This window comes from Bactrocera neohumeralis, chromosome 4, assembly GCF_024586455.1.
Source record: "Bactrocera neohumeralis isolate Rockhampton chromosome 4, APGP_CSIRO_Bneo_wtdbg2-racon-allhic-juicebox.fasta_v2, whole genome shotgun sequence".
Classification (NCBI taxonomy): domain Eukaryota; kingdom Metazoa; phylum Arthropoda; class Insecta; order Diptera; family Tephritidae; genus Bactrocera; species Bactrocera neohumeralis.
Window position 1 is genome coordinate 36,011,271 of NC_065921.1, and position 26,148 is coordinate 36,037,418.

Here is a 26,148-nt window from a genome sequence, read left to right on the forward strand (position 1 = left end):
TTGCGAATAGTATGCTGTAGACTAGTGTTACGATCTACTTCCTCTATATACTTTTGTATTACATATATACACATCTTATGTTTTTGTTATGAGTTGGCAAGTTATAACCAAAAATCGTTTATACCTTTCAGTGAAAACTTATGAAAAGTGGCGTTCTCTAATTTTGAATTTGAGAGCTTTTCGGGCTTAACTCTTTATGTTCCATCGTTTCTTCTAAAAACTGAAACACCTAAACATTTTGTACAATTAAGGGACCAGACCAGCCTAAAGGTCTAAAAACGATTTCACTTATCGATTTATTCTGGGGGTCACATCTTATCAAAGTGCATCGAGTGCATAAAATATTTAATGTGCATTTAAGACAAAATGGCGCCTACTGGGTCTTTCTTCAGAGTTTCCTTATTTAATATGACCTTGTCAGGTGACGGTTAAATTTTTCACCAAAAAATTAGCAATTTCTTATACCTAAAACGGTTGGAGTCAAGTTTCGGGCTGATATTTGCGATCGTCTCCGAGTAGCAACGATTAGTAGCTAGTATAAGTACTTATTGTTAATTGTCGTGAAGAAGGAGGACCACATGGGTTAGCGACGACATTCCTAGTAAATTGCCGTCGTTCAAGACGCTAAGTGGCACAGCAGTTTGCTAATCTTGTGTTCATTTTAATTACTTACAGATATGCAGCTAAAAGGCTGAACAACAACAACAATTTCGATACATTGGTACAAGACAAACAACTTCCCATACATCAATCAATAAAAAGTCTAACAACAGCACTCCACCAGCCATTAGCGCAGCGACAACAACAACACGAGCAACAACAGCAAAACGCTTATACATAAGTGCAGATAATAGCGGAGCCAACACACACACAGTGGCACACATTCGAAGCCGGAAATAGATAAGTCAACCAGAAAAACGTGAACGAACGAGGCGCCGCAGAGCGCAGCGGTGTGCCATCAAGGGGGCGAAGAACTAGCGACTAAAAAGAGAAAAAGTCGCCGCCACAAACCAAAACATTCGCAATCGAACAACAACACTGCGCACCGCAACCGCTGTAAACAACTGAAGGAAACATTTGAAAAGCGCGCCACAGCGGCAACAATAACAACAATACGGCGAGAAGAAAGCCAACAAAGCAAGCGGAGGATTCTGCGCCACATCAAGGTCGTCTAGGAATAAGGTGGGTACATTTGTGTGTGCGCCTAAGCGAGAGCGCTAGACACTGAGAGAGTGCGAGCGGAAAGGAAATAACTGCAAACAGTTGCGACAATAACAGCAATAACAATAACCAGAACAGCAACAGCAACAGCAAAGCATAAACAAGTTTTACGCCAGTTGGCCATTGTAAGGGAGGGCGCAGCAAGTGGCAAGCCGAAGAGCGCGTGTGCAGCAAACGAACAAGTTGTCGCAGACAAGTTCGCCAACGACTGTTGCAACGAACAACGCAGCGGCTCCATCAAACCATCTGCAGCAACATAGCAAGTACAACGGCCCACGACGAAAGCCAAGTAGTAAGCGGTTGTGCAGAGCAATTGAACCACCACCACCACCAACACGCGCAGCAGCAGCAACAACAGCGGCGGCAATAGCGCCGACAATCAACAGTCAGCCCATATCAGCAGCCAGCGTGGTCTCGACGGCCAGTCGCGTGCACTTGTGACTTCAGTTCGAAGCGGACATTCGGCGCGAATGCAAGTCAGGTAAAATTCAGTGCTCAGCGATAAAGTGTGAATGTAAACACAAGTTGTTGACAAAGTCATAAATCGAGTAATCAACACACAATCTATTGCCACAAAGTCAAAGCGAGCGATTCTAAAGTTAGGCGGGTTTCGGAGTTAATTATTTTGCTTGGCGAAAATATAACAAGTGAAACTGTGAACTCTTGTGAAATTTTGAATTTTAAAAAGTTGCTGTTGAATACGTGAAAGTGCATTTCCTCAATCTGAAGAATATTTTGTGAGTAATATTTTGACAAAAAAAAACAACAAGAAAAAAACTGTAACTTCGGTTTCACCGAAGCTTTAATACACTTCGCAAATACAAAATATTCATTACAAGCACTCGATGCCAATCGATCAGTTTGTACGGCAGCCATATGCCATAGTGAATCGATCAGAACAATTTCTTTTGAGACTCCATTACTGCCATAGATAATAACCCATGCCGAATTTCGTGAAGATATCTCTTGAAATGAAAAAGTTTTCCATACAAGCTCTTGATTCCAATCCTTCAGTTTGTATGGCCGCTATATGCTGTAGTGATTCGAACGGAATTATTCATTGATATCTCAAAAACTGAATGACTATATACTGAATGCATATATACAGACAGACGCACATAGCTAAATCGACTCAGCTCGTCACGCTGATCATTTAAATATATATTTTATAGGATCTCCGACGTTTCCTTTTGGGTGTTAAGAACATCGTGGCAAATCAATATCATCACATATCTTATGACCCTGCATACCCTCACATTTCTGTGAGGTTCAAAACTGTGAGTCCAACATTTCAAAGTGCTTACTTAAGCCCGTTAAAATTGATTAACGATTAATACTTACATTCTTCCACATGCTAAAAATCCGCAACTTTAGATACATATAAACAACGACCAATGGTTAATAATAGAATTTTGAAGATGGACGCGACACAAAGCCAAATGTCGACTTCCAAATCCAATTTGCAAAAATAATTCAAGTAGGAATGCCCATATTTAAATATATAATTAGATATATACCATGTCAGATAAATATATTGATACTCTCCCAAAATTTAGCTTGTGTGCTTAAATAAACGGTTGTTCGTTGTCACTTCAAAATAATGGAATTTATTTACATACATATGTATAAAAAGCTGGTCAGAATGGCGAGACTATATAACAGATTTCGCGGTTTCGGTTTGTTTGGTCACCTCTTGGGGGAATCGGAAGTAAGTGCAATGATAAAGGTACCAAAACTGGTAAAAGGGCAGCTACTGAGTTATCATAAGTTCAACTAATATCTGGTTCCTTCCGTTTTCATTTGAAATTTCAAGCTTTAGAAATTAGCTTCCAATTTCTACACTCTAATTAAGTTTAACATGTAACATTCCTAAGACAAGTTTTAACATGGGCTAAAATATGCCACAGAACAAGCTTATGGGTCGTAACGCTTTTTCAAGAAATTTTTTATTATCACTATAAAACACTAAGTAATTAATAAGTATAACGCTCCAAAATTAGTGACGACCGTTTCAACAGATATATGGGAACTCTCAAATTCTTCCTTCCGGTTTTCATTATAACCTATTATATGTAAGAATATATTCAGGCAAGATATAAAAGAAATCAGTTCATAAAATTCTTTATTTGACTGCAATCCATTCCATCTACACAATCTACAAAACCAAGCGGAGTTGACCTCATCATCTAATATTTTCATATTAGATATCTTCTTACTTTAATTTACATGTAATATATTATAACTTAGAATATTCAGAAATAGAAGAAATCAGTCTAAAAAGTCCTTTGGGTCCCTTCTTCTTCTTCTTCTTAATTGGCGTAGACACCGCTTACGCGATTATAGCCAAGTTAACAACAGCGCGCCAGTCGTTTCTTCTTTTCGCTACGTAGCGCCAATTGGATATTCCAAGCGAAGTCAGGTCCTTCTCCACTTGGTCCTTCCAACCGAGTGGAGGTCTTCCTCTTCCTCTGCTTTGTTTGATGACAGGAGATATTTCGTTTTGCCCTCGTTCACTGCCAGACCCATTTTCTGTGGGTCCTTGTCCTTGTCCAGCCTGGAGAAAGCAGAACTAACGGCGCGGGTGTTGAGGCCGATGATATCATATCATCGGCATACGCCAGCAGCTGTACACTCTTATAGAAGATGGTGGGTCCCTTATAAAAAGCATATATGTATGTCTGTCTGTCCTATCGGAATGTATATGGATACTTTTTATAATAAGTATAATAAGGTAATGGAATAAGTGTATATATATCTCTTAGCAAAAGGCATATTGATTACACAATTATTACTAGTTTCCAAAAAATAAACCTTTACAAATAGTTTTTGTAGAGATTTCACTCTACTTAGCTTTCCTAGGTGTAACTACAATATTTATGAGAATATTTTATGCTCTACTTCGCCAAACTTATCTTATTTCATTCAATTAATTTAGAAAAAAGTCTTCTTTATTTGAGAAGATATCGTCTAGAAATTTAACGTAGATTAAAATTGCTAAAATATCTGAAAAAATTGTTTAGATCGGGACTAGAGCATACATACAAGTATATCAGCAATACAAAGTAATCATCAAACTCAAGTCCATGCGTGGAAAAGTTGTCCATTTGACAACATAACTTTAGCATAGATTAGTATCTCGCAATACCTCCAAAAATATTGTTCAGATTTGAAGACTATAGCACAAAGCGGCCATATAAACTAACCGATCAAAATCATGATAAATATCTTGATTAATATGTTACGCTATAAAAAATAGACCTGTGAAGGGTATTATAGTTTCGGGGCCGCCACAGTAACATTCTTTTCTTGTTTTACGCATAATCGTTGAGCCCATCCGCATAAATAAATATGACAAATTACGCAAAGATCTTCATTCCGTATTGCTTAGCGTTGTAGAAATGACCAAGTGAGCATAAAATGTGACAAGATTTCTGCTAGACTTCATAACTCTGACAACGATGGAATAATGGGTTCTCTTCTAATAAGCTAAACGAGCAGAGAAACCAGACTAAATGAAAATACAAACAAATTTAGGGATTTTTAATACATAAACAAATTTAATGTATAATGTAATTTAATGTTAGTCTCTTCCTACCGTTGATAAATACTCCTATATGTACAGATCTAGCGTGGTAATTTCTGTGGTTTTGACATGGGTTACTGAAAGTAAAAAACCACTTTGCACCTTCATAGTGTCTAAAATTGAATTCAGATATCGATAAAATATCCATAAAATATTTAAAGTTATAACATTAAGAATAATTGAAAAATAGTTTATCTGTTATAAAACCCATGAAATTACAAATTCAACAGTTCAGAATATAACTACAGATTTCTTCTATCACCTTTAGTTTTTTTGCTATGAGGATTTTTCTTTTTAAACAGCGATATATATTTTATTGTTATATTTTTTTTAACCAAATAATACCTTAAAATGTTACTGTCGATGTTTTCCGGCGATATTTTGCTTTTGGAGTATTCCTTAACTATGTCCAGCAGTAATCGGCTAGCAAACTGGCACTCCACTTGCCTTGGTACTTACGGCCACTAAATTTTCGGGGAAAAAATCCAGATGGGAGTCCAGCAAGTGAATTTTAAGGGACATGTTGCAATCAATTTTTTATAGGCAGTAAGTTATTCAATCACAAGATCTTTGTAATTGTCAGCTTTCACTTTTCCCAGAAAATTTTGAACAACTATTTTAAAGGCACTCCAGACTCGTATTTCAGTTTCATTGAACATTTCCTCAAATGTTTTATCTTTCATTAGTTCTCTTATTTGCGGACCCATAAGCCCCTCTTAATTTTTGCTTCACTGACTCTTGGAAATTTTTGTTTCAGATACAAGAATCCTCTTCCATTTCTGTTCATTGCCTTAACAATCTTCATTAAACCCAATTTAATATGGAAAGGTAGTAGTAGTACCTTTTTGGAAACAACTAGAGGTTCACTGGTAACGTTTTTTTGTCCCGGAGTGATTGCCTGACGTACTGGCCACTGCTTCTGTACTTAATGCTAGTCTCTCTCACGGCTGTCCAATTCGCAAAGGAAGCAACAATTTTTCGTATATTCTAGTTGCAGGGCTATTACTTTTAGGTCTCCACATATTGCCCAACCATACTCATGATAACGGATGTGCTCTAAAAGAACTCTCATATTCTCATATGATTCCTTCATATATTCATCTGTACCCTTAACTCATGAACCGTATGAATATTTGTTACCATTATGAACCAATACCGCCTTTAAACTAAGTTTAGATCATGTTTCTTTCCTAGTACTAGGTTAACTTCTGAGCAGTATACTAGATCCCCTTCTTGAAGAAAGCAATTTGTGAGGCCTCTTTCTTTCTTTCTGTTAAAATTAATATTTATATCACTTTGGAAAAGGTTCCAACCTTTTAGTCTGGATGCTAAAAGTTCGGACTGCGATTTTGAAAGGCTAAGATCTTGAACCATTAAGTTCACTCTGTGAAATTAGATGCGGCACTGTTGAAGATCCTGGTAAATCATATAGAGGATCCGTTGTCATTCCCTTTGCGGTTTCTGTAACATCACTTGAAGAGCTAGTCGCATCTAGTTCTTCATCGAGACTCCAAGATTTTGGTGCTTTTGGAATAGGAAGTTGTTCACTGTGATGGTAAATTACAGTATTTAACCGTATGTTTGGATTTCGGTCCAATATGTAACATGGTCATTTTACGATTTGAACCTTTTAACCAAGCTTTTAACAATGTTACACAACACATTTGAGCGGCCCATGCTTTGTCTTGGTCCCCAACTTTAACACCAAAATACAGTTCGTAAGCATTTAGCACAAGCGGAGTAAAATTACGTTATTGCGATTTAAAAGTTACAAAAACTGTTGGCACTATTTACGCACTGCCTAGGCATTGTACCTGCTTCAGGGTATCAAAACTGTAATTTCAAAAACGCAAAAGAATGTGAAATAAAAACGTTTTGCTTTCCAAACATAGTAACCAATTCGGACACCGTTAGTCTACTGAAAAATTTTGTAAAATAAAATAATCGTAAAATGCGCTGTTTACTTCAAACAAGCAGGCAGAACCAATCTAAACCGGACTAATCCCTGATCGTATGGAAATATGAGATCATGCAATATAATAGGGGTATTCTATTGCTCTTGAAAACCCTTGCAAGGTGAACGAATTGCAGAATTTTCCTCTTGGTGCAACGGCACAAAAACAAACACACACAGAAAATTATTTGCAATGGCTGTAAAATATGTAAGACCAAAACCCATGTTTATTTTCGTGCAATGACACGTAAAAAAATAATTGCAACCCTGTGCTACCTGTAATTTTACTTAAATACATATTTTGACGTTAAATTGTTTGAGGAAGATAAATTTTAAAAAGATTTCATAATTTCTATTTAAATTATAAAGATCTGTTACAGTTTTTATACTCTCGCAACAATGTTGCTAAGGAGAGTATTATAGTTTTGTTCACATAACGGTTGTTTGTAAGTTCTAAAACTAAAAGAGTCAGATATAGGGTTATATATACCAAAGTGATCGGGGTGACGATTAGAGTCGAAATCCGGATGTCTGTCCGTCCGTCCGTGCAAGCTGTAACTTGAGTAAAAATTGATACATCATGATGAAACTTGGTACACGTATTCCTTAGCTCCATAAGAAGGTTAAGTTCGAAGATGGGCAAAATCGGCCCACTGCCACGCCCACAAAATGGCGGAAACCGAAAACCTATAAAGTGTCATAACTAAGCCATAAATAAAGATATTAAAGTGAAATTTGGCACAAAGGATCGCATTAGGGAGGGGCATATTTGGACGCAATTTTTTTGGAAAAGTGGACGTGGCCCCGCCCCTACTAAGTTTTTTGTACATATCTCGGAAACTACTATAGCTATGTCAACCAAACTCTGCAGAGTCGTTTCTTTCAGGCATTTCCATATACAGTTCAAAAATGGAAGAAATCGGATAATAACCACGCCCACCTCCCATACAAAGGTTATGTTGAAAATCACTAAAAGAGCGTTAACCGACTAACAAAAAACGTCAGAAACACTAAATTTTACAGAAGAAATTGCAGAAGGAAGCTGCACCCAGGCTTTTTTTAAAAATTGAATATGGCGTTGGCGTCGCCCACTTATGGACCAAAAATTATATCTCAGGAACTACTAGACCGATTTCAATGAAATTCGGTATATAATATTTTCTTAACACCCTGATGACATGTACGAAATATGGGAAATCGGTTCACAACCACGCCTTCTTCCAATATAACGCTATTTTGAATTCCATCTGATGCCTTTTCTGTATAATAAATACATTAGGAACCAATGATGATAGCGGAATAAAACTTTACAAAAATACGGTATTTGAAAAATATGTAAATGACGTATAATGAAATCTCGATTATCACTTTATCATGCGAGAGTATAAAATGTTCGGTGACACTCGAACTTAGCCCTTCCTTACTTGTTTTTGTTAAGTATGAATGCAATAGCCATGCACAATAGTCATTTACAATAAATTGACCGAATCAGCCGTTCATATATCACTAGATTCTGCAATGGGTGCTATCGTGCCTTGTATATTTCGGTATAGGATTTTTGCAATCTGCAATCTTGCAAGAGCAAATGAATCCCCCTAATGATATTTTATGTATGGTAAAATCTAAAGCCGCAGGTTACAGAATATCAGTGGTTGATAGAAATATTCTGTTTTCTGATTTGACTTCAGGGTATCAAACTGCATTAGAAACACCTAAAAATTTTCATGTCACAAATTATGTCTCTACCAGTGTTATTGGCAATTTACTTATATTATAAGCTTTAATTTACGTACAAAGTGAAAAAATATATTTATTAAGTGCTATAAAAAATGTATTTTCTACAGCAACATTTATTTAAATTTTTCTTCTAGAACTTCTTTCGTGGCTTTGGAGCAAAGGGCAGCTTTGACAGTGGATTCCTCTTGCCCCAAGAGGTAAGTGCTACCTTTTTTCTTATATTTTAAATTTCGTAATTATTTGTGAAAATTGGAAAAGTATTTCAGATAAAGTTTAAAATTTTGAATCAATTGCTATGCAGTTGAAGATTAGGTTAACAATAAAAACTAGGATAACTCATACGACGTGTATTTCTCATTCTTTAGTTATGTAGTTTTTTTCACAGACTTCTATTTATACACCACAGTAATGAATAACAAAAATAGTTTTTATAATACTCGTATACATACATTTTGTTTACAAGTAAGCAATCTATTCACAGCGCCATTGAATAATGAGATTCTAGAGCTTAACTGTAATATATAAAGCGAAGAAGCCAGTACCAAAATTTGTTATTGTATTATATATAGAATACAGTTTTTTCGGAACAATATATAGTCTAGAACTTTAGGAAATTTGTTGTAATTTTGCCATTTTTGTAAATGACATTTCAGCAAATTTTATTTCACAAAAAACTTTTTCTTCTTCCACAACAACGAGTGAGGCAAGATATATACTTAAGGTGCTACCCTATTTTTAGCCAATTTTATTCTGTTTAAGCGAAATTTTAATTTTTACTAATTTTTGATAGAATTAGTTTCCCATTTTTTTACTTCGTTTTACTTTTCTCAAAGATTTTTGAACTTTTCATGGGACTTAGTCTAGTAACGAAAAGGACTGGTATGAACTCTACTGACTATGATATTAATCTCTGCCGCGCCTACTGCCTATAATGTTCTTTGAAGTTTAGAACCTTCTTTTATCTCATCTTAGGTAATTCAATTATTCCGAATAGTGATACTAGCAGATTTCATCCAAAAATATTTGAAATGGGACTATGGTACATATGTCTTTCCTGTTCTGCTTATTCCGAATATTCTACCTATATAATTATACCCATTCACCTGTATTTAATTGGGTGCCCAGCTAAGTGAGAATCACACCACTGTATTTAAGTTTTAGGAGTCACTAGCACTCACGACTAATATTTCAAATTAAAATGCATTATTTTAGCGGTTAGGAAATAAGTGTTAATTTATTTGTAATATAAACTCCGGTTACAACAAATGGAAACTTATTCTAATAGGGAAACAAATGCGGGATCGATATAGAACGAAGCGTGTGTATGTCGAAATAAGTAGTTCAGGATCACGGCTTATACAAAGTTACGTAGAAGCGTTTTAGCTCTGCCTCAAAAAGGGGGTATAAATTATGCGCTTAGGCCCACAGACGAGTCGTAATTATCAGCACGGGTGTGTGTAACGAAGTGTGTCAACGAATGTCTTGTAGATGATTGTTGACGTACGAACTGTATGTGACCAAAAGTGTCAACCAAAATGTGAGCCCTTTCCCTTTTTTTGTCCATCCCTTTTGATAAGTGGGTTGATATACAGCTGTGGTGAGTTGAGCTGGTGTTGCGATATGGTGAATTGCACTGTAGCATTAGGATGCGCCAGGTTTACCGAGTAGAGGGGGTGGATGCTTAACTCATTTAAACAACCTGATTGATTTTACATCATTAATATTGGTTAAATTGGGAGATAAGCCTACAAAATGTCCATAAATATATGGTAGTTGGTCTTATACAATTTACAAAGCTCAGGACACTTCAGTAAAAAAATTAAATTAGTACACACTTTCTTATACTTCAGTCATAATTTTCGCCCCTCTGTTTTACTATATGTGACCTGGTCTACGAAAAGGGAGCTAACGTGCGAAAACTAGTTTTCTGGGAAAAGCTGTTAAAAATAATCGTCAGTTTCTCGTTATCTCATTAATTGTTCTCCTTTTTTTTGACACCTAAGCCCCCTTTCCGTACACCAGGTCACATATATGTATCATATCATTTTACATGACATAGATTATAGCTTAGCGATCAAATCGTTTTAAAAAATCAATGTCAAATATAAAGCAGGTATGCTTCAATCTCATCGGTTAGCAAATTTTCAAATAAAAATCTTAGAAATCAATGAGCACTTCAATTGGCACTTCATTTGAATACGAGGCACCATTACAGCTAAAAGAGTATACAAGATTGTTTTGGGTAGCTTAGTGTCTACCAGTTTATCTTTCAAAAAGAGTTAGTGCAACTTATTAGAAGGGTACATTACCAAGGGTCTAAGTCAATGAGATGTTAAATGAAGAATTTATTGTGGTAAATACAATACACAAGACTCTACTAAATTCAGTGAAACACTAAAGTGAAGTTTCATATAAGAGTGAGGCAGTTGAAGACTTCTTTCACTGACATTTTGGTTCCATACAAATCCACTACGTGCCACACACAACTACGTACCTGTATGTATTGTATGTACCAATATACATATGTACGTATGTATGTATGTTTTGTGAGCTCACTACCAATTTGTGTGAGTGGTAAATTGAAAACACCACAAAATGCGAACGTGTAACCGTTGCGGTGAAGTGATTCTCAGACAATTTCCATCGGCGGAAATTGTCTCCATTGCGACGGCGTTGATACATTGACAGGCAAATATCAACAGCATTGCAACAATTACAGCAACAGCGGTGAATGAATGCATGCACTCAGATGTGTGTATGTGTGTGTGTGTGTATAGGTGCATGTATGTATTTCGTGTTTGTGTGATTACATGAATGAATGATTACAGCAACAACATAGAGAAGATGGAGTGACGCTAAGTTTGCTGCTGTGGCGACGGCGTCGTCGGCTGCGAACGGCTGTGTGTCTAACAAAGTGGACATATTGTTGTTGTTTGCAAGCTGGTTGCCTTCATCCGCTTGGTTGGGAAAACCGCGAAATTCTCATTCAGCAACGAATGCGCGCATGGCTTTTGCCTGACAGCAAAATGGTCGCTGATTTTGACCCAGGCGGCAAAGTGTTGTGGGCACAGGCGACGGTTGCTTGTGCCCTCGCCTTTAGATATGACTTTCGTATGGCAGAATATTGTATTTGGCGTCGCTTTCTACACTTCCTCTCCCTTTCACGCTGCCGCGTTGTGGCCTGTTGCAAGTCAATAAGTTGCAGTCATTGCACATACGAGTATAGTCAGCAACTATTGTCAGTGATGCAGTTGTATCATATTACCCAAGATTGCGGCAAATAAATGCCAGCACATCGCCTGGGGGTCTGTGAAACACTCTTCAGTGCCTATGATTATCGTGACACACGTTCACTAGGAAATGCATATTTCTACTCAACATACGTCACACAATTCAACTAACAACGACTAACAATAGAAATCGCTGTGCCCGTTTCCGAGGCTTACAGCCGACGACATGTGAACGGTTAAATTGATATTCGTTATGTTGTTGCTGTTGTTATTATTATAATTGCTGTTAATAAAGTCATCATTATACACCAATTGTAATTACAGCCATTCATACATCAGCGACTGCAAACTGCAAACTAAGATTGATTTATGTTTGTTATTGTCGGGAATAGCCAGAAAGGCAGAATCCAGAATGTAGAGCATGGATCGTATTTCGAAAGTTGCAGATTTAGATTTGTGATGTCGATGATGAGAATTAGAACTGGTTAATGCTTGGGTTACCACTGACATCAATACCAAAAAATTCCGGAAAGTTTTCTTAAATTAGGGCTTTACTGCTGACACAATTTGTCAAGCTAATTGATTGAGACATTTTGCTGCTGACATGGTATGTCATCTGAGCCTGCAGAATTATTATCATTAATCCTTTCATTCCCTGCACTTGAAAAATTATATACATCCTTTATTGGCGTTGACGGTTCCAACCGAATGTACAACTGCGCGTCAGTCGTTCTTCTTTTTTGCTGTTTGGCATCAATTGGAGAGTCCAAGTGTAGCAGGTCTGCCTCCCTCCTGATCTTTCCAACGGAGTGAAGGTCCTTCCTCTCCTTCCCCCAATGGGTACTGCGTCGAATACTCTCAGAACTGCAGTGTTTTTATCCCTTCGGACGACATGACCTAGTCAGCGTAGCCGCTGTTTTTTAACTCGCTGAACTATATCAAAGCCGTCATATATCTCGTACAGCTCATCATTCCATCAGCTGCGGTATTTGCCGTTGCCAATCCGCAATCTTCCGTAGAACCTTTCTCTCGAAAACTCGTAACGTCGACTCATCAGATATTGTCACCGTCCATGTCTCTGCACCGTACAGCAGGACGGGAATAATGTTTGCTTTTTGTTCGTCGAGAGAGGACTTTGCTTCTCAATCGCCTACTCAGTCCGAAGTAGCGCCTGTTGGCAAGAGTTATTTTGCGTTGGATTTCGACGCTGAAATTGTTGTTTAGGGTTATAATAAGTCGACTTGTACCTACCTTTCTCCTGAGTCATGAAATTTAAAAGAATTTTTTAAGCGTTGAGATCTCAAATTGCTCAGCTACAGAAACTAAAATTTCAACAGCTAAGACGTTAAAATAACTTGTTACGATTTCAGAGAATTATATTAATTGAAAGCAATACTGTTTTTTCAATTTTGAAAAATGAGTTAGGTAAGTCAAATGTGCAGGAATGAGAAATAAAGTCATGACATATGCGGCGGAAAGGTTCATTTAGTTCAAAAATGTATCTTCAGAAACAACAGTAAGGATTTTAACTACCTCGAAAGGCGAGTCGGGATATTAAATTTAGCTTCAGACAAGAGAAAAGAACTACAAACTGTTCCATTGAGGATTTTCACTAACAATTTTATGCCAAGCGGCCCTTACGACTATAAAGTGCATGTAGATCTATAAGTTTTAAACGACTTGTGTATGGAGGAAGTCTTAACTCCCATAGATCATACCCAAAAGGTAAAAAGTAAAATTGTTTTTGAAAAGACTTTAACTTGTCGGAAAAGATTTGGAAACCAAGGTTCCATAGCATTGATCTATATTCTAGTATAGACGTAACCAAAGTTGTAAAGTAGTTAGTAGCACATGGATATTTAAATTTTCTAGACCAGCATTTAAGACATGAATACCTCGTGCTTTCAAAACCAACTTAAGCTTAGGGTCCATGGTAACTCCCAAAGCAACAAAGTTAAAAACTTGCTCTGCCTAATCTAGAGGAGAAGAGGGGTGCATCGATCTATGGGAAAAGCACCTCGTCATAAACTTTTTTTTATATCCGTTGAAAAACCTCAATACCTTTTTAATATCTCAAGGGACATGTCAATCCTTAGCAATCCTTTGTTTTCCGTTATATGGGAATACACCCTCTCGCAACCATTATTAAAAAAACCCTTTAAAACAAAACCATGAAATTACGATCTTATTTCGTTGTAATTCGGTGCTAAACCTGAACATTCACACGATGCAAAATCCAAGTCGACACCACAAACGCCAAAAAACGTACCGAACAAAATGACGAGCGGCAACCATGGACTTCGCGGTACTTCGCCATAATGTGCAGCCCTTTGTAGTTATCTCCTGATATATGCTCTTGTTGTTGCTGGCTCTGTTGCTTTTGTTTTTGCAAATATATGTGTGGGATTTGCGGCTTTCATGGCAACGCTTCGTCGTGCATTGCCGAAATCCGCAGTTCAGCGCAACCAACATAATGCCTTTCGGTGCGTCAATTCAGGCGTTGCAGCGCTTTCTTACCGCCGGGCAGGTCCACCAATTCGACGGCTGTTTGTAGATTTATCCGTTTGGTTATCTAGCTGCCCACACACACAGGAACCGTCGAATTGCAACAGCCGGCGCGACGCCTGCGGTTTCAGCGCATTCGTGGACATAAGACAATCGGCAATGGCCTCGGTCGCGGTCGCGGTCTCGGCATCGGCCAGCAAGTCAACCAAAGCTTTCCGCAAGCCAATTCGCCAACTCGGCGTCCAGTGATCGCGCCAACAGGCAGCAACCGGCCACATGAATCGCGTTCGGCACATCTTCAGTTGGTTGCGCTACAGTTGAATCGGCTCGACTGTGGCTATTTCGCCTCTTATTGACCGCTGTTGCCTCTGCTGTTGAATATGTTGTATAGCCGGCGGGTAAATCGCGAGATTTTCGCACGAAAATCACGCTGATTTAGTTGTCGTTGTGGTTGTGGCTGGACCGACAATGTAGCTATCGCCGTTGTTGTTGTTGTTTTGTCTGCTGATTTGTTTTGCCGTCAATAATCTTACGGGTATTATTGTTGTTGTGATTGACACTAAATACACAGCCGTGGCCACAATAACAAAGCGACAGGCGACGAGGCAACAAGAGCACGATAATAAGCGATAGCCAAAATCGTCGTCGCTGTAACGCAACACTGAAGATGAGTCGCCTTTAGCCGGTGAAATATGGGTAATTATTTCAATGTAATCCCATGCACACATCCATACACATGTATGTACATTCACATGCATGGGAGTAAGTGCAATAAACGCCGGCTTGCGATGCACATGCATACATATCTTTTACATAAATTCTTGTGCGCTTATCACCGTGCAATTGTGAACAACTCTGAGTATTAGTGTGTGTGGCTACGTGTTGTTTATGCCACGCAGAGCTTTGGGGAATGCGCGGATGTTGGGAACCAATCACATTTCCTTTCACATACCGATCAACCTCATTTCATGCATTTCTCACAACTGCACTTATACTACACATGAATGAGTGTGCCTATACTGAGGCACCAGAGGTGACAGCACGTTCTCGTGCTTTTTGTTTTACTCTTGAATACTCGCATTAGTGCAACATTAACGATTTTAGCGCGATAATAATATTTTGTATTTATGTACATACATATATGAAAATACATTCACATATGTATATGTACAATATAAAATATATATATATTTGTATACATATATATTTATGAAGGAGCAGTTAATGAGGTGGGAACCAGGTTGGGTATGAGTGTTACTGGAAATGATAAATTGGTACCAAATAATATTTGCATTAAGGCATTGTTGTGTTCTTGAGCTCCATGAGATTATGCTCTAACATGGAAGGCACTCACATAAAACACAACCGACGTTGTCAGCCTAACTGTATGTTATACCCAAACTACTGCCTCAGTTTTTGAGATATCTGATTTAATCTGAACATATTTTGCCCAAAAAGTTGCCATACAAACTTATCAATCAAAATCAAGAAAAAAATCCTCATAAAATATTAAAAAGCCTCAGTTCGACTTAAAAGTTGTTTATATCAAACAACGTAATTGGAAAGAACTAGGAAAATGTTTTAATTTAACAACCGTAGCAGCCGAAGTTATTGCAAATAAAATATTGCAAAAAGATACTACGTATATGTTGGAGAGTTTTATGAGAAAAATTGTTGTCGAATATAAATCTGTTTCATAACTGCTAGTAGTAGAAAAACGAGGCTGTTACTTTTATAAAAACCGATTTTTTCAAACAGTAAAGAAACGCTGAAATTACTAAGAAAAATCTGAGCTATTTATTTGTCAGTCATATTTATTACCGCTTGAACTATAAATAATTATATAAATAAAGGCCTTTTAAGCTAGAATAAATGAATGATTAAATTATTAAACCAATTGATAAATAGTTTAAACCTATTAAGATGAACGAAATCGAGACTAAGACACCAAATATGCTAGATTGCAGATGTTAAATAACACGTCAATTGAAAAGTCCCCGGCTTGACACACAGATGGCGCTACTAGAATTAAATCTATATGATTTTCAGTTATTGGATCATTAATTTGCGAATTATATAATTTTTTTATTGTGAAAATTTAAATTATAATGGTAAAAGCGAATTTCGCGTGTTAATAAAATGTTGTTTCTTGAAGGGGAAAATAGAGTTGAAATGAAAATTTGGCTTTATGAAGAGTCTCCAGGCAATGTCTTCTCGGGCAATCCATCAAGCATTGGTATGCTAAGTTTGGAAATGAGCACCGAAAATAGGGAATGCGGTGGACATCGAAAAGTGGTTGTTTTCGACAAAAACATCAAAAAAGTCTACAAAATACTTTGGATGAGCGGATAGGACCGGAATCCTAGCAATTATATATTTATACCATTTGTGTTATTAGCAAAACACCCTCTCTCATATTCATTGAGATAACTCACATATTGGCCGATGTAAGCAGTATAAAGTCACTCGGAAGTTCGAAAGTCTCTATATTAGGTATATGGGAACTAACATACAGACATACCATAGTCAGGAAGAGACTATTCCTGAATTTCAATTATATATCTGACACATTAACAGATCTTTGAAGTAAAAAGTCAACTATAGGGGCTTGAACAGTTTCTGTTGGATTTGAACAATTTTTGGTCACAAGGTGGCATAATCTGACGGTATTATTTGTGCAAAGCTATATTGTACAGACGAACGGACACTCAATTTGCGCTCTCCTCTGCTAATTTTTTCGAGATTGAGAAACACTGCTTCAGCAGAACACTGGCTAACCATTGAGATTTAACAATTAGGAAACATACTAACGATTTTTCCAAAAAGGACTAAGTTCCGTTTCGGTCATTATGATCTGTATTTTTTTATTGTATTCAGTAATGCTTTAATTGTAATGTAAAGGTATACACAAGAACAACGTTTACAAATTATTAAATTTTATTATCAAAATAATCGCTCTCCTGTTGCAACTTTCGTGCGTTTTTGCCATTTTATGGCCGTAATAACCGTCCACCTCTGTTCGCTATTCCTCGAATTGTTGAAAATTTCGAACGTACACTCTCTTTACATAATGTTCAAGTGCCAATAAGACAAAGAACCGCTTGAAGTAATGAAAATATTGCTGCCGTTGAAGCAAGTTTTGCTGAAGGCCGCAATTTATCGATCCAAAGACGTTCCCAATGACTGAAGAACTAAAGCCATTCGACCACCGTAAACGTGGTGAATTTGCAGATTTTACATTGGATCATCTTGAAAACCATAATGATTTTTTTAAGAAAATCATTTCCGATAAAGCTAACTTTTTCATCTGAGTGGTGTGGTAAAAAGCAAAACTGTTCATTTCGGTGTAAAGAAAATCCACATATTAATCATGAGCATCCATTACATGCACCTTAATTGACAGTTTGGGGTGGTTTTTGATCTGGATGGAATCATCTGACCGTATTTCTAACAAAATGATGGCAGCGTTACTGTCAATGGAATCTACAGATTGATGATAACCAATTTTTAAGGCCGCCATTGGAAGAAGTTGATCTTGAAAACCCCTCGTTCCAACAAGACAGGGTTTCGTGCCACACATCACGTGCAAAAATCGAATTATTGCGATAAAAGTTGGGATATTCGATTATTTCAAGAACTTGTGACATTCAATGGTCTCCAATAAGTTATGATGGAACACCATTAGACTACTACTCGCGGAATTATTTGAAGTCACTGGTCTTTAGCAATAAACCAGTCTATTTTCAAGCTTCAGAGTCAGTGAATAGCACGTTATCTATTCATAACTTACGACTTGTTTCAGTGGAAAAAGTAGTCGAAAATTGGGTTCATCTAACTCGTTTCTGCAAAAGAAGTTGTGGACGCCATTTGAATGACTGTTACATTCAGAACTTAATTGTATCGATTGTACTTCACATTAAATAAAAAACATTCAAATATAGTGTGTTTTTTTTTCTTAAGAAATTCTATATCATTCTCGTAGCAATAAAGAAGATTTTGCAATAACAGCTAGATTTTCATGAAACATTTAGATTTCAAATAAAAATTCTAAGTGAAAACGTAAGTAAGAAACGGAAATTTAATTTTTAATTTGGAACTTGGAATAAAACATTGGCCAAATTTTAAATTTAATTAAAATCACTTAAGTGTAAATAACATAAAGGGTGTTAAACTATCTTGAAATTTTATTAAAAATAAGCTTATCTTTTCCAAGGATAACCAAAATAATAGAACAGGAAGTACGCAAGCGGGGGAGACAATTTTAAAATCATACACACCATTCTTGTAAATTTTAATTACAAACTTTAAGCAAACAGTTTTTTTTTTTTAATTTGGAATTCAGGTTCGAAGTTTTCATTTTTAAATTTTAATCCCAAAGCTTGGATTAAATATTTATTTCCGTGTCAGAGATAGTTTTACTTTGTGAGGGCAATATAGCAACATGTGCCTACATACTATCCAGGAGGCTCTAGTGAGACTTTTATTCAGCAAAAACAATGTCTTGTGTAATAAAATTAAAGTAAAAAGTTAATTTGAGAAGAGTATTAGTTAATAAATGTATATTAGTCTCATATACATACCTACATGAAAATGGGTTGCCCTATGGAGAAGTGAGAAGATTTAATTTGCCAGGTTTGCGCTTTGCAAAAGCCCTAAATGTGCCTATGGATGAGAATTCGTATTTAAATGCACGCCAACACCCATATGGTAGACTAAGGGCACTTACGCCTGAGGTTGCACTACCCATTCAGCAAAACAGGACCTTGAGCTTTGCAAGCACTGTAAGCCTAACTCTAGTTTTGCGCAAATATTTAATACAATTCCGTAGACAAAAAAGCTATGAATTTTAGAGTTTTGGTCATAGACACTGAGTAAACTTTGGAAACATATATTTAGCAATCAATACAAGAAATAACTAAAGGGAGAAAAGAAGTTCAACTGAGACACTTTCGGAAAATTTGTGCTAAATATCTCGCCAAATATCTATGGGCGTTCCTACGTTAGGTAGCTGAGATATTGTTCTACATTTTGAGCTTATGTTTTAATTTCCTTCTGGGAAAATACCAAGAATACCTCATAAAATTTGGAGCAAATATTCATTAAATAATTAAAAATTTTGAAATTGGAGCAAAACCGCCAATATTTGAATAAATACAGACAATTTGTTTACTGGGTTACCGTGCTTGTGTCAAAATTATATAAATGACTACACAATGAAAATGCAACTGCCTATGATATCAAATCATTATAATATCTAAATTTCATTCTCACATGTTGTAACAATGTCAGCAAAGTACAGAGAGAAGGGTGCAGTATGGTTCGGACATTGGTACTGCAGCACTAAGTGGGATTAGAGGAATGACTGGATGGATGGACGTATGTATTTGATGTATAGATGTACAAATCTTTGACTCGTTGATTTCTTGACTGCGAAAGTAATTCAACTTAATGTTGCGTTTGATAATCGGAGCACTCTGCTTGTTGCGGCAACACCACCTTCTAGTGGCGGAGGCTGGCAACCGGCTCTGCCTACTTGATAGCTAGTAACTTACTTGACATCGGAGCGCTTCAGGCGTTTCTCACAATCAATTGTACATAGCATTTATGCACGAATCTTGTACGAAGTCAGCGGACGTACATAGTTCAGTGGTGTATATTTAAGACCGACTGGTTAAGAGTGGTGTAGTAATTCGTTGCAGAACTGTTTAGATATACTGGTGGTGCACTAAGTAGAACTGGTACATACGAGGTGGGTTCCAAAGTAAACAGGACTTTTTGAATCTAGCGCCCCCCGGCGGCGCCATCTATATGTGGACTGGTGCGTTAGAATCTATCTGCTATCTTTATCGATTGTCCAGTGAGAATTTCATGACATTTCATTGATTGGAAGTGAAGTTAACGCGTTTTAAGTGTCAGTATGTTTGTGTTATCGGTGCGAAAATGAGCTCAAGCAAAAAGCAAACATTAAATTTTGTTTTAAAATTGGTAAAACTTTTATCGAAACGTTTCAGAGTGCACGAGTGGTTTCAACGTTTTCTAAATAATCGTGAAGACATAAATGACCATCAACATGTGGGCCAATCAAAATCCGAAATCATCATTGAAATTCATGAAAATGGAATTGAATATCTCCAAAACATCGATTTATCGCATTTTGACCGAACATTTGGGCTTTTGAAAGGTGTGTGCACTGTTTGTTTGACGACCAAAACTTGCTCAGAATCCAACATTCGAAGGACGATTATTTGACAAAAAATCACATTTTAACCATTAGCCACTCCCCGTATTCACCTGATATGGCACCGAGCGACTTCTTCCTTTTCGGAAAAATACATTTTCCCATGAAAGGAAAGCGTTATGCAGACGTAACGGCCATTCAAAATTCTTGCACCGGCATACCAGCGGCCATACCGGCGGCCATACCGGCCAACGAGCTAAAACACTCGTTCGACATGCTTTTGGGCCGTGAAGAAAGTAGTATTCAAGCAGAAGGAGACCATTTTGAATAAAATAAATTGATTTTGCCGAAAAAGACATTTCTTCTGTTTTTTTAAGTCCTGTTTATTTTGGAACTCACCTTGTATAGCAGCTTGTTGCATTTTCATTGACAAGCAAATAGTTTGAGCTAATCACTTGGCTACCGTTTGTGTTTCTGCGCTACTGACTTTCGGTATTACGTAACTGACTGAAAGTGTTGAGGTTGAAAAATGTACCATACGAGTACAAAAACAGGAGCGTACGCACGTCTAAAACACTGGAGACGTGTCTTCCGCTTATCACAACAGCCAGGTAGCTTTCACAGATAACCATATTTCGATCCCCGGCGAAATCGATAATCCTCAACCAATTTAGGTAGGTTTCATCATTGATTTGAAGAGATCCTCGGTTTCCCTTGCGGCAAACCACTCACAAACACACAGAAAATCCGCATTTTTTAAATATTCCACAAACATACTTAGTCCTCCGATTGTGGTGACGAATTAATGTAACCATTGCCAGAGGTAGATAAATCCTTAAAGATTGCCTCGTGGTTAATTTCGACTAGAAGAAGACATCAGACGATACTTTGTAGCTGAAACTATGACAGTTTTAGTGTTAACATCCTTGTTTGGGAAATACAGCACAAATTATTAAGGACCCTTTTGTTAACCTAAACTTTATTTATCCGGTCGCACAGAAACTTTATAAAATCTTTAGTAAGCTTTTGGTGGCCTTTTTTGATTTTAAGATATTCTATGAGTAGTCACAGAAAAATATACAGCTCGAAGTTCGAAGTTACATGATATAAGATTGCTCTGAAAGAAAAGCTTTGCTCAACTAAAGCGCTATATAAATGTAAGGTCTTTGATCACCAACACATTTTTATACCCTGAACAGGGTATATTAAGTTTGTCACGAAGTTTGTAACACCCAGAACGAAGCGTCAGAGACCCTATATAATATATACATATATAAATGATCAGTATGTTGAGCTGAGTCGATTTAGCCATATCCGTCTGTCTGTCTGTTCGTCCATCAGTCTGTAGATATGGACCACCTAAGACGCAGCCGCGGTCAACATTTAAATGAAATTATCTTCAAAAAGTAAATGTCATGAACCAATCTAGAACCGATAAGATTTTGCAAATTTTATGCGTTTTTTTTTAAAAAAGTTATCAAGCTCTTAAAAAAATCACCCGATAAATATATAAATAAACAGCCTTGAGGCTGAGTCGACATAGTCGTCCTCAGTCTTTATACGAACTAGTCCCTCAGTTTTTAAGATAGTCTTTTTTTTTTGAAATTTTGCAAACGTCATTTTCTCTTCAAGGAGCTGCTCATTTGTCGGAACTGCCGATATCGGACCACTATAACATATAGCTGTCATACAAACTGAACGATTAGAAAAAGTTCTTGTATATAAAACTTTTGCATTAGACAAGATTCACAAAAGTTGCCACAGGTTATTTTTTAGGGCAACAATGTAATCTCCGAAGAAATTGTTCAGATCGGCTTACTATAGCATATGGCTGCCATACAAACTGAACGATCGGAATCAAGGGTTTGTGTGGAAAACTTTCGCATTTGACGTGGTATCTTCACGAAATTTGACATGGATTACTGCTTAAGGTAACAATATAATATCCGAAAAAATTGTTCAGATCGGATTACTATAGCATATAGCTTCCATATAAACTGAACACACAGTTACTAAAAGAAATGCACCTGTGAAAGGTATATCAGCTTCGCTGCAGCCGAAGTTAACGTTTTTCTTGTTTGTATTGGAAAAAGATTTTTGCTTAATATTTTAGAATTGTTAGTTGACATTATTTCAAGAGTGAGCAGCGAATCTGTCCTAGTAAAATCAATACAAAGTGACTTTACATATACTTCTCCATTCTTAGAGCGGTAGGCTAAACACAAATGCTCAAATAATTTTTAATATCCATATAATTCTTGAATTGGCCCACACTAGTGCAAGTATTCATTAGCTTTCCGATGCCCAATGTGGTGGTCAATTTGTCTTGCTACATTTGCAACCGGTTGTGTCATGACGATGATGCTTTGTCCACTTGGCCGCCGGCGATTGTGTTCCACCTACCGCACCAACACCTCCAACCAACCTTAACTGCCTGTCATATCGCCACATACGTGCAAACATATACATATACATATTATATAATATATACGGACATACATACATGAGTATATACAAGTATTTTATTGCTAATTTTTTATTTAAGTCATATTGTTTTCATTTCAATGTTTTGTTTAAATTTTTGCCACTAGACACACACACACAACACACACTCATACATACATACAGGCATTGATACAAGTATTAGAAGAAAAGAACACACAAAAAATGCCTTGCCTCACAGCTGTGCTAATGTGCATTTGCCAATCGCATGTTCGTAGCCGAGTGTTGGACGCTGTTCGTCGTCAAAATATGGCTGCAGGTATAATTCTATAAATATGTATGTGTGTGTGAAGGCGAGTGATATGTGCACCTACTATATTTTTGCACTGCACCACATACACACTCAACTGTGCGGCTATATGCGCCTCAGTACTTATATTTACTAAACAAGTTTGCTTTTAAAATGTTTTCGATGCCCGGGGCAATATTTCTGGTAATTACGATTTGATTAACTTTAACTACATAAAACACATGTGCGCGGTGGTGTCGGTGTGCTAGGGTGGTCAGTCGACGCTGGAGCGGTGGGGTTAGTGCGACCACAGAGCTTATGCCCCACTGTAGTTTAAAGGGAATGTCGTGGGGGGGACGAAAGATGCGCCAGGGGGACGGGCGATTGAGTGCTTTGTGCGGCAGGGCTTACTCGAGTTATAAGCGCATTTGTGTGTGTGTGCGTGAGGCGTGTTGTGAAAAATTTTATAAATCGCTGTAGCTATGCATACCTCTGTATGTATTATATACACGTTAGTGCAGTTAGTTGTTGTTGTTTGTCAGCCTTTTATGTGTGCTTAAATGCGAAATTGCCAAAGGCTTTCTCATGGATTTTATATTATTTTTATATTTTTATTTTCCCTTTATTCCATTACTTTTATAATATTTTTTATTGCGTATTATTTTTTGCGCTCTATCTGTCGTTTGCTTTGTGCCGTTTGTAGGCGATTTGCAGCAAGTAATTTGCTTTGAGAAGTTGTCGTTTTTGTATTGGCTTTGCTTTGACATGGAGCTGCAGTTGCTCATTTCAGTGTATTTTTAATTTGTTGATTGTGATAAGGTTATTAAGTAGAAAAGTTAATTAAACACTATTGCGAAAATTATCGTATGTAGAAAACAGTCAGTGGTTTTACAGATTTATTTCAAATCGCCAAATATATTCCGCAAATGTTAACGCATCACAATGAATATCTTGCGATTTCTTACATCGAGAGCACCGGAGCTCGATTATTATTGATTATTTTGATTACCAATCAGATTGAAAAGAAAGAAAACAAGAAAAACGCTAACTTCAGTTGCACCCAAGCTATAATACCCTTCACAAATGAAAAAGTTTCCCATACAAAAACACGACTTATCCGATATCCGGCAATTCCGTCCTTAAAAACATAGTTGCTATGTATGATTTTTCTTAATCGACTTAGTCTGTGCTATATCTAAGGCATTTGGTATGAACTTCACTCGTAGATATTGCATTTATAACCTCAAATATCTCTTTCGTGGATCCGGGAATATTATCAATTGAAGATGCTTTCAGCAATGCTTACAAATACTTCGAATTCTGTCAGTGTCAAAAGAACGTATAATTAGAGAAACACTGCATCGACCAACCTTTATGGTCAACAAGTGTTTCCTGCCTACTAGCACCACATCCGTGTTGTCGATATGAAATGAAAATATTTTTTCTGTTTTGACCAATAAACATAGAAGAAAAGAAGTGGCGTTTTTTCTCTCAGTTGCAAATTGAAAAATGACGTTGCACATTAAGAAGAAAACTGCAAGATACTCATTCATCATGCCACATGCAGCTACGGAGCCAGTTGGAATTTACACGCTAGGCTTCCCGACCGCCACACATAGACTGAACTAGTAAATTTATGTATATTTGAAGAGCATTGCGGTGGCTGAAGTCGCTGCTGCCGCTGTTATTGCTGAAGATGAGGATGATGAAGGCATCAGTCAAAGGTGGAAATTGTAAAACAACAATTCTCGCAAAACAGTAGCAAACACAGCTGTCCGCACAACGGAAACCAGAAGCAGGAGTCAGCATGAGCAATAGCAATTTATGTGCCCATGGTAGTTTTGTGATTGAACGGATGACGGCTGTGGCTCCGTGGCCGTAGCGGTAGTCGTAAACAATAACAAAAGCAGAGTGCATTGCATGCAACCACGATACACTTGCCCACGCAGATATGTACATATATCCGAAGGAGAAGACAACGCAGATTAATCTTACTTCGAGAATGTGGCTGCTTGTTGAAGCTGATGCATGTGTGCCCCTTCCTTCACTTCGGACTCGTGTTAGAAGCTTTCGTTTTGGTATTCATCTAATCGGTCAGATGTGTTCTACGGTTCTGCGTAATGCCGTACATTTATATTTGGATAAGAGTGTAAGAATATTTATGACTTTTTGGTCGTTCTCTGCCGAAATGAGAGATCGGCTGATATTTGTAATTAAAAACTTATTTCTGCCATATTTAATAAGAGATTCAAGTTCAAAGGTTCAATCATTAAAATCGTCATATAGTTTAAATTTGTTTTTTGGGAAAAGAGTTTTAATTACTAACCTTGGTTGGTCGATCTAAACAATTATGTACCTTTAGAGGTATTAGAAGATCCATCAGGATTGGCATGAACGTCCCCGAGCCGTTCGATATCAAACGACTTTTCAGACAAGGCGACTCCCTATCGTGCGACTTCTTCAATCTATTTATGGAGATAATAATTCGAACTGCAGGGATTTAACGAGCAGGTGCAATCTTCCAATAGAGTGTACAGCTGCTGCCGTTCGCCGGTGATATTGACATAATTGTCATCAACATCCGCGTCGTTAGTTCTGCTTTCTCCAGGCTGAATAAGGAAGCGAATCAAATGGGTATGGTATTAAGCGAGGGCAAGACGAAATATCTCTTATCATTAAACAAAGAGTCGTACTCGCAACTTGACTCCTACATTTCTGTTGACAGTCATAACTTCGAGATCATAGATAATTTCGTCTATCTTGGAACCAGTATTAACACCAACAACGGTCTCAATCTCAAAATCCTACGCAGAATAACTCTTGACGACAGATGATACCTCGGACAGAGAAGGCGATTGAGAAGTAAAGTCCTCTCCTGACGTCGTTTATTATTCCGGTCCTGCTTATGCTGTAGAGTTATGGACGATGACATCATCTGATGAGTTGACGTTACGAGTTTTCGAGAGGAAAGTTCTGCGGATGATTTATGGTTCTTTGCGCATTAGCCAT

The 26,148-nt window shown here is 37.3% G+C and overlaps 1 protein-coding gene across 3 annotated transcripts in view; it reads left to right on the forward strand.

The window, feature by feature from the left end:
- The window catches only part of LOC126755099 (BTB/POZ domain-containing protein Tiwaz), a 101,785-nt gene that overhangs the window by 36,791 nt on the left and 38,846 nt on the right, over positions 1-26,148 (forward strand). Inside the window, exons 2-3 of one of the 3 annotated variants that reach the window (XM_050467433.1) lie at positions 676-1,958; positions 8,630-8,692. Coding sequence is in view for 1 of the 3 variants with exons in the window: in XM_050467432.1 (XP_050323389.1) it covers positions 1,692-1,702; positions 8,630-8,692 (74 nt within the window). In the remaining 2 variants the exon portion in view is untranslated. The remainder of the gene's footprint in view (positions 1-675; positions 1,959-8,629; positions 8,693-26,148) is intronic. The other 2 variants (XM_050467432.1, XM_050467434.1) reach the window with 2 other exon arrangements.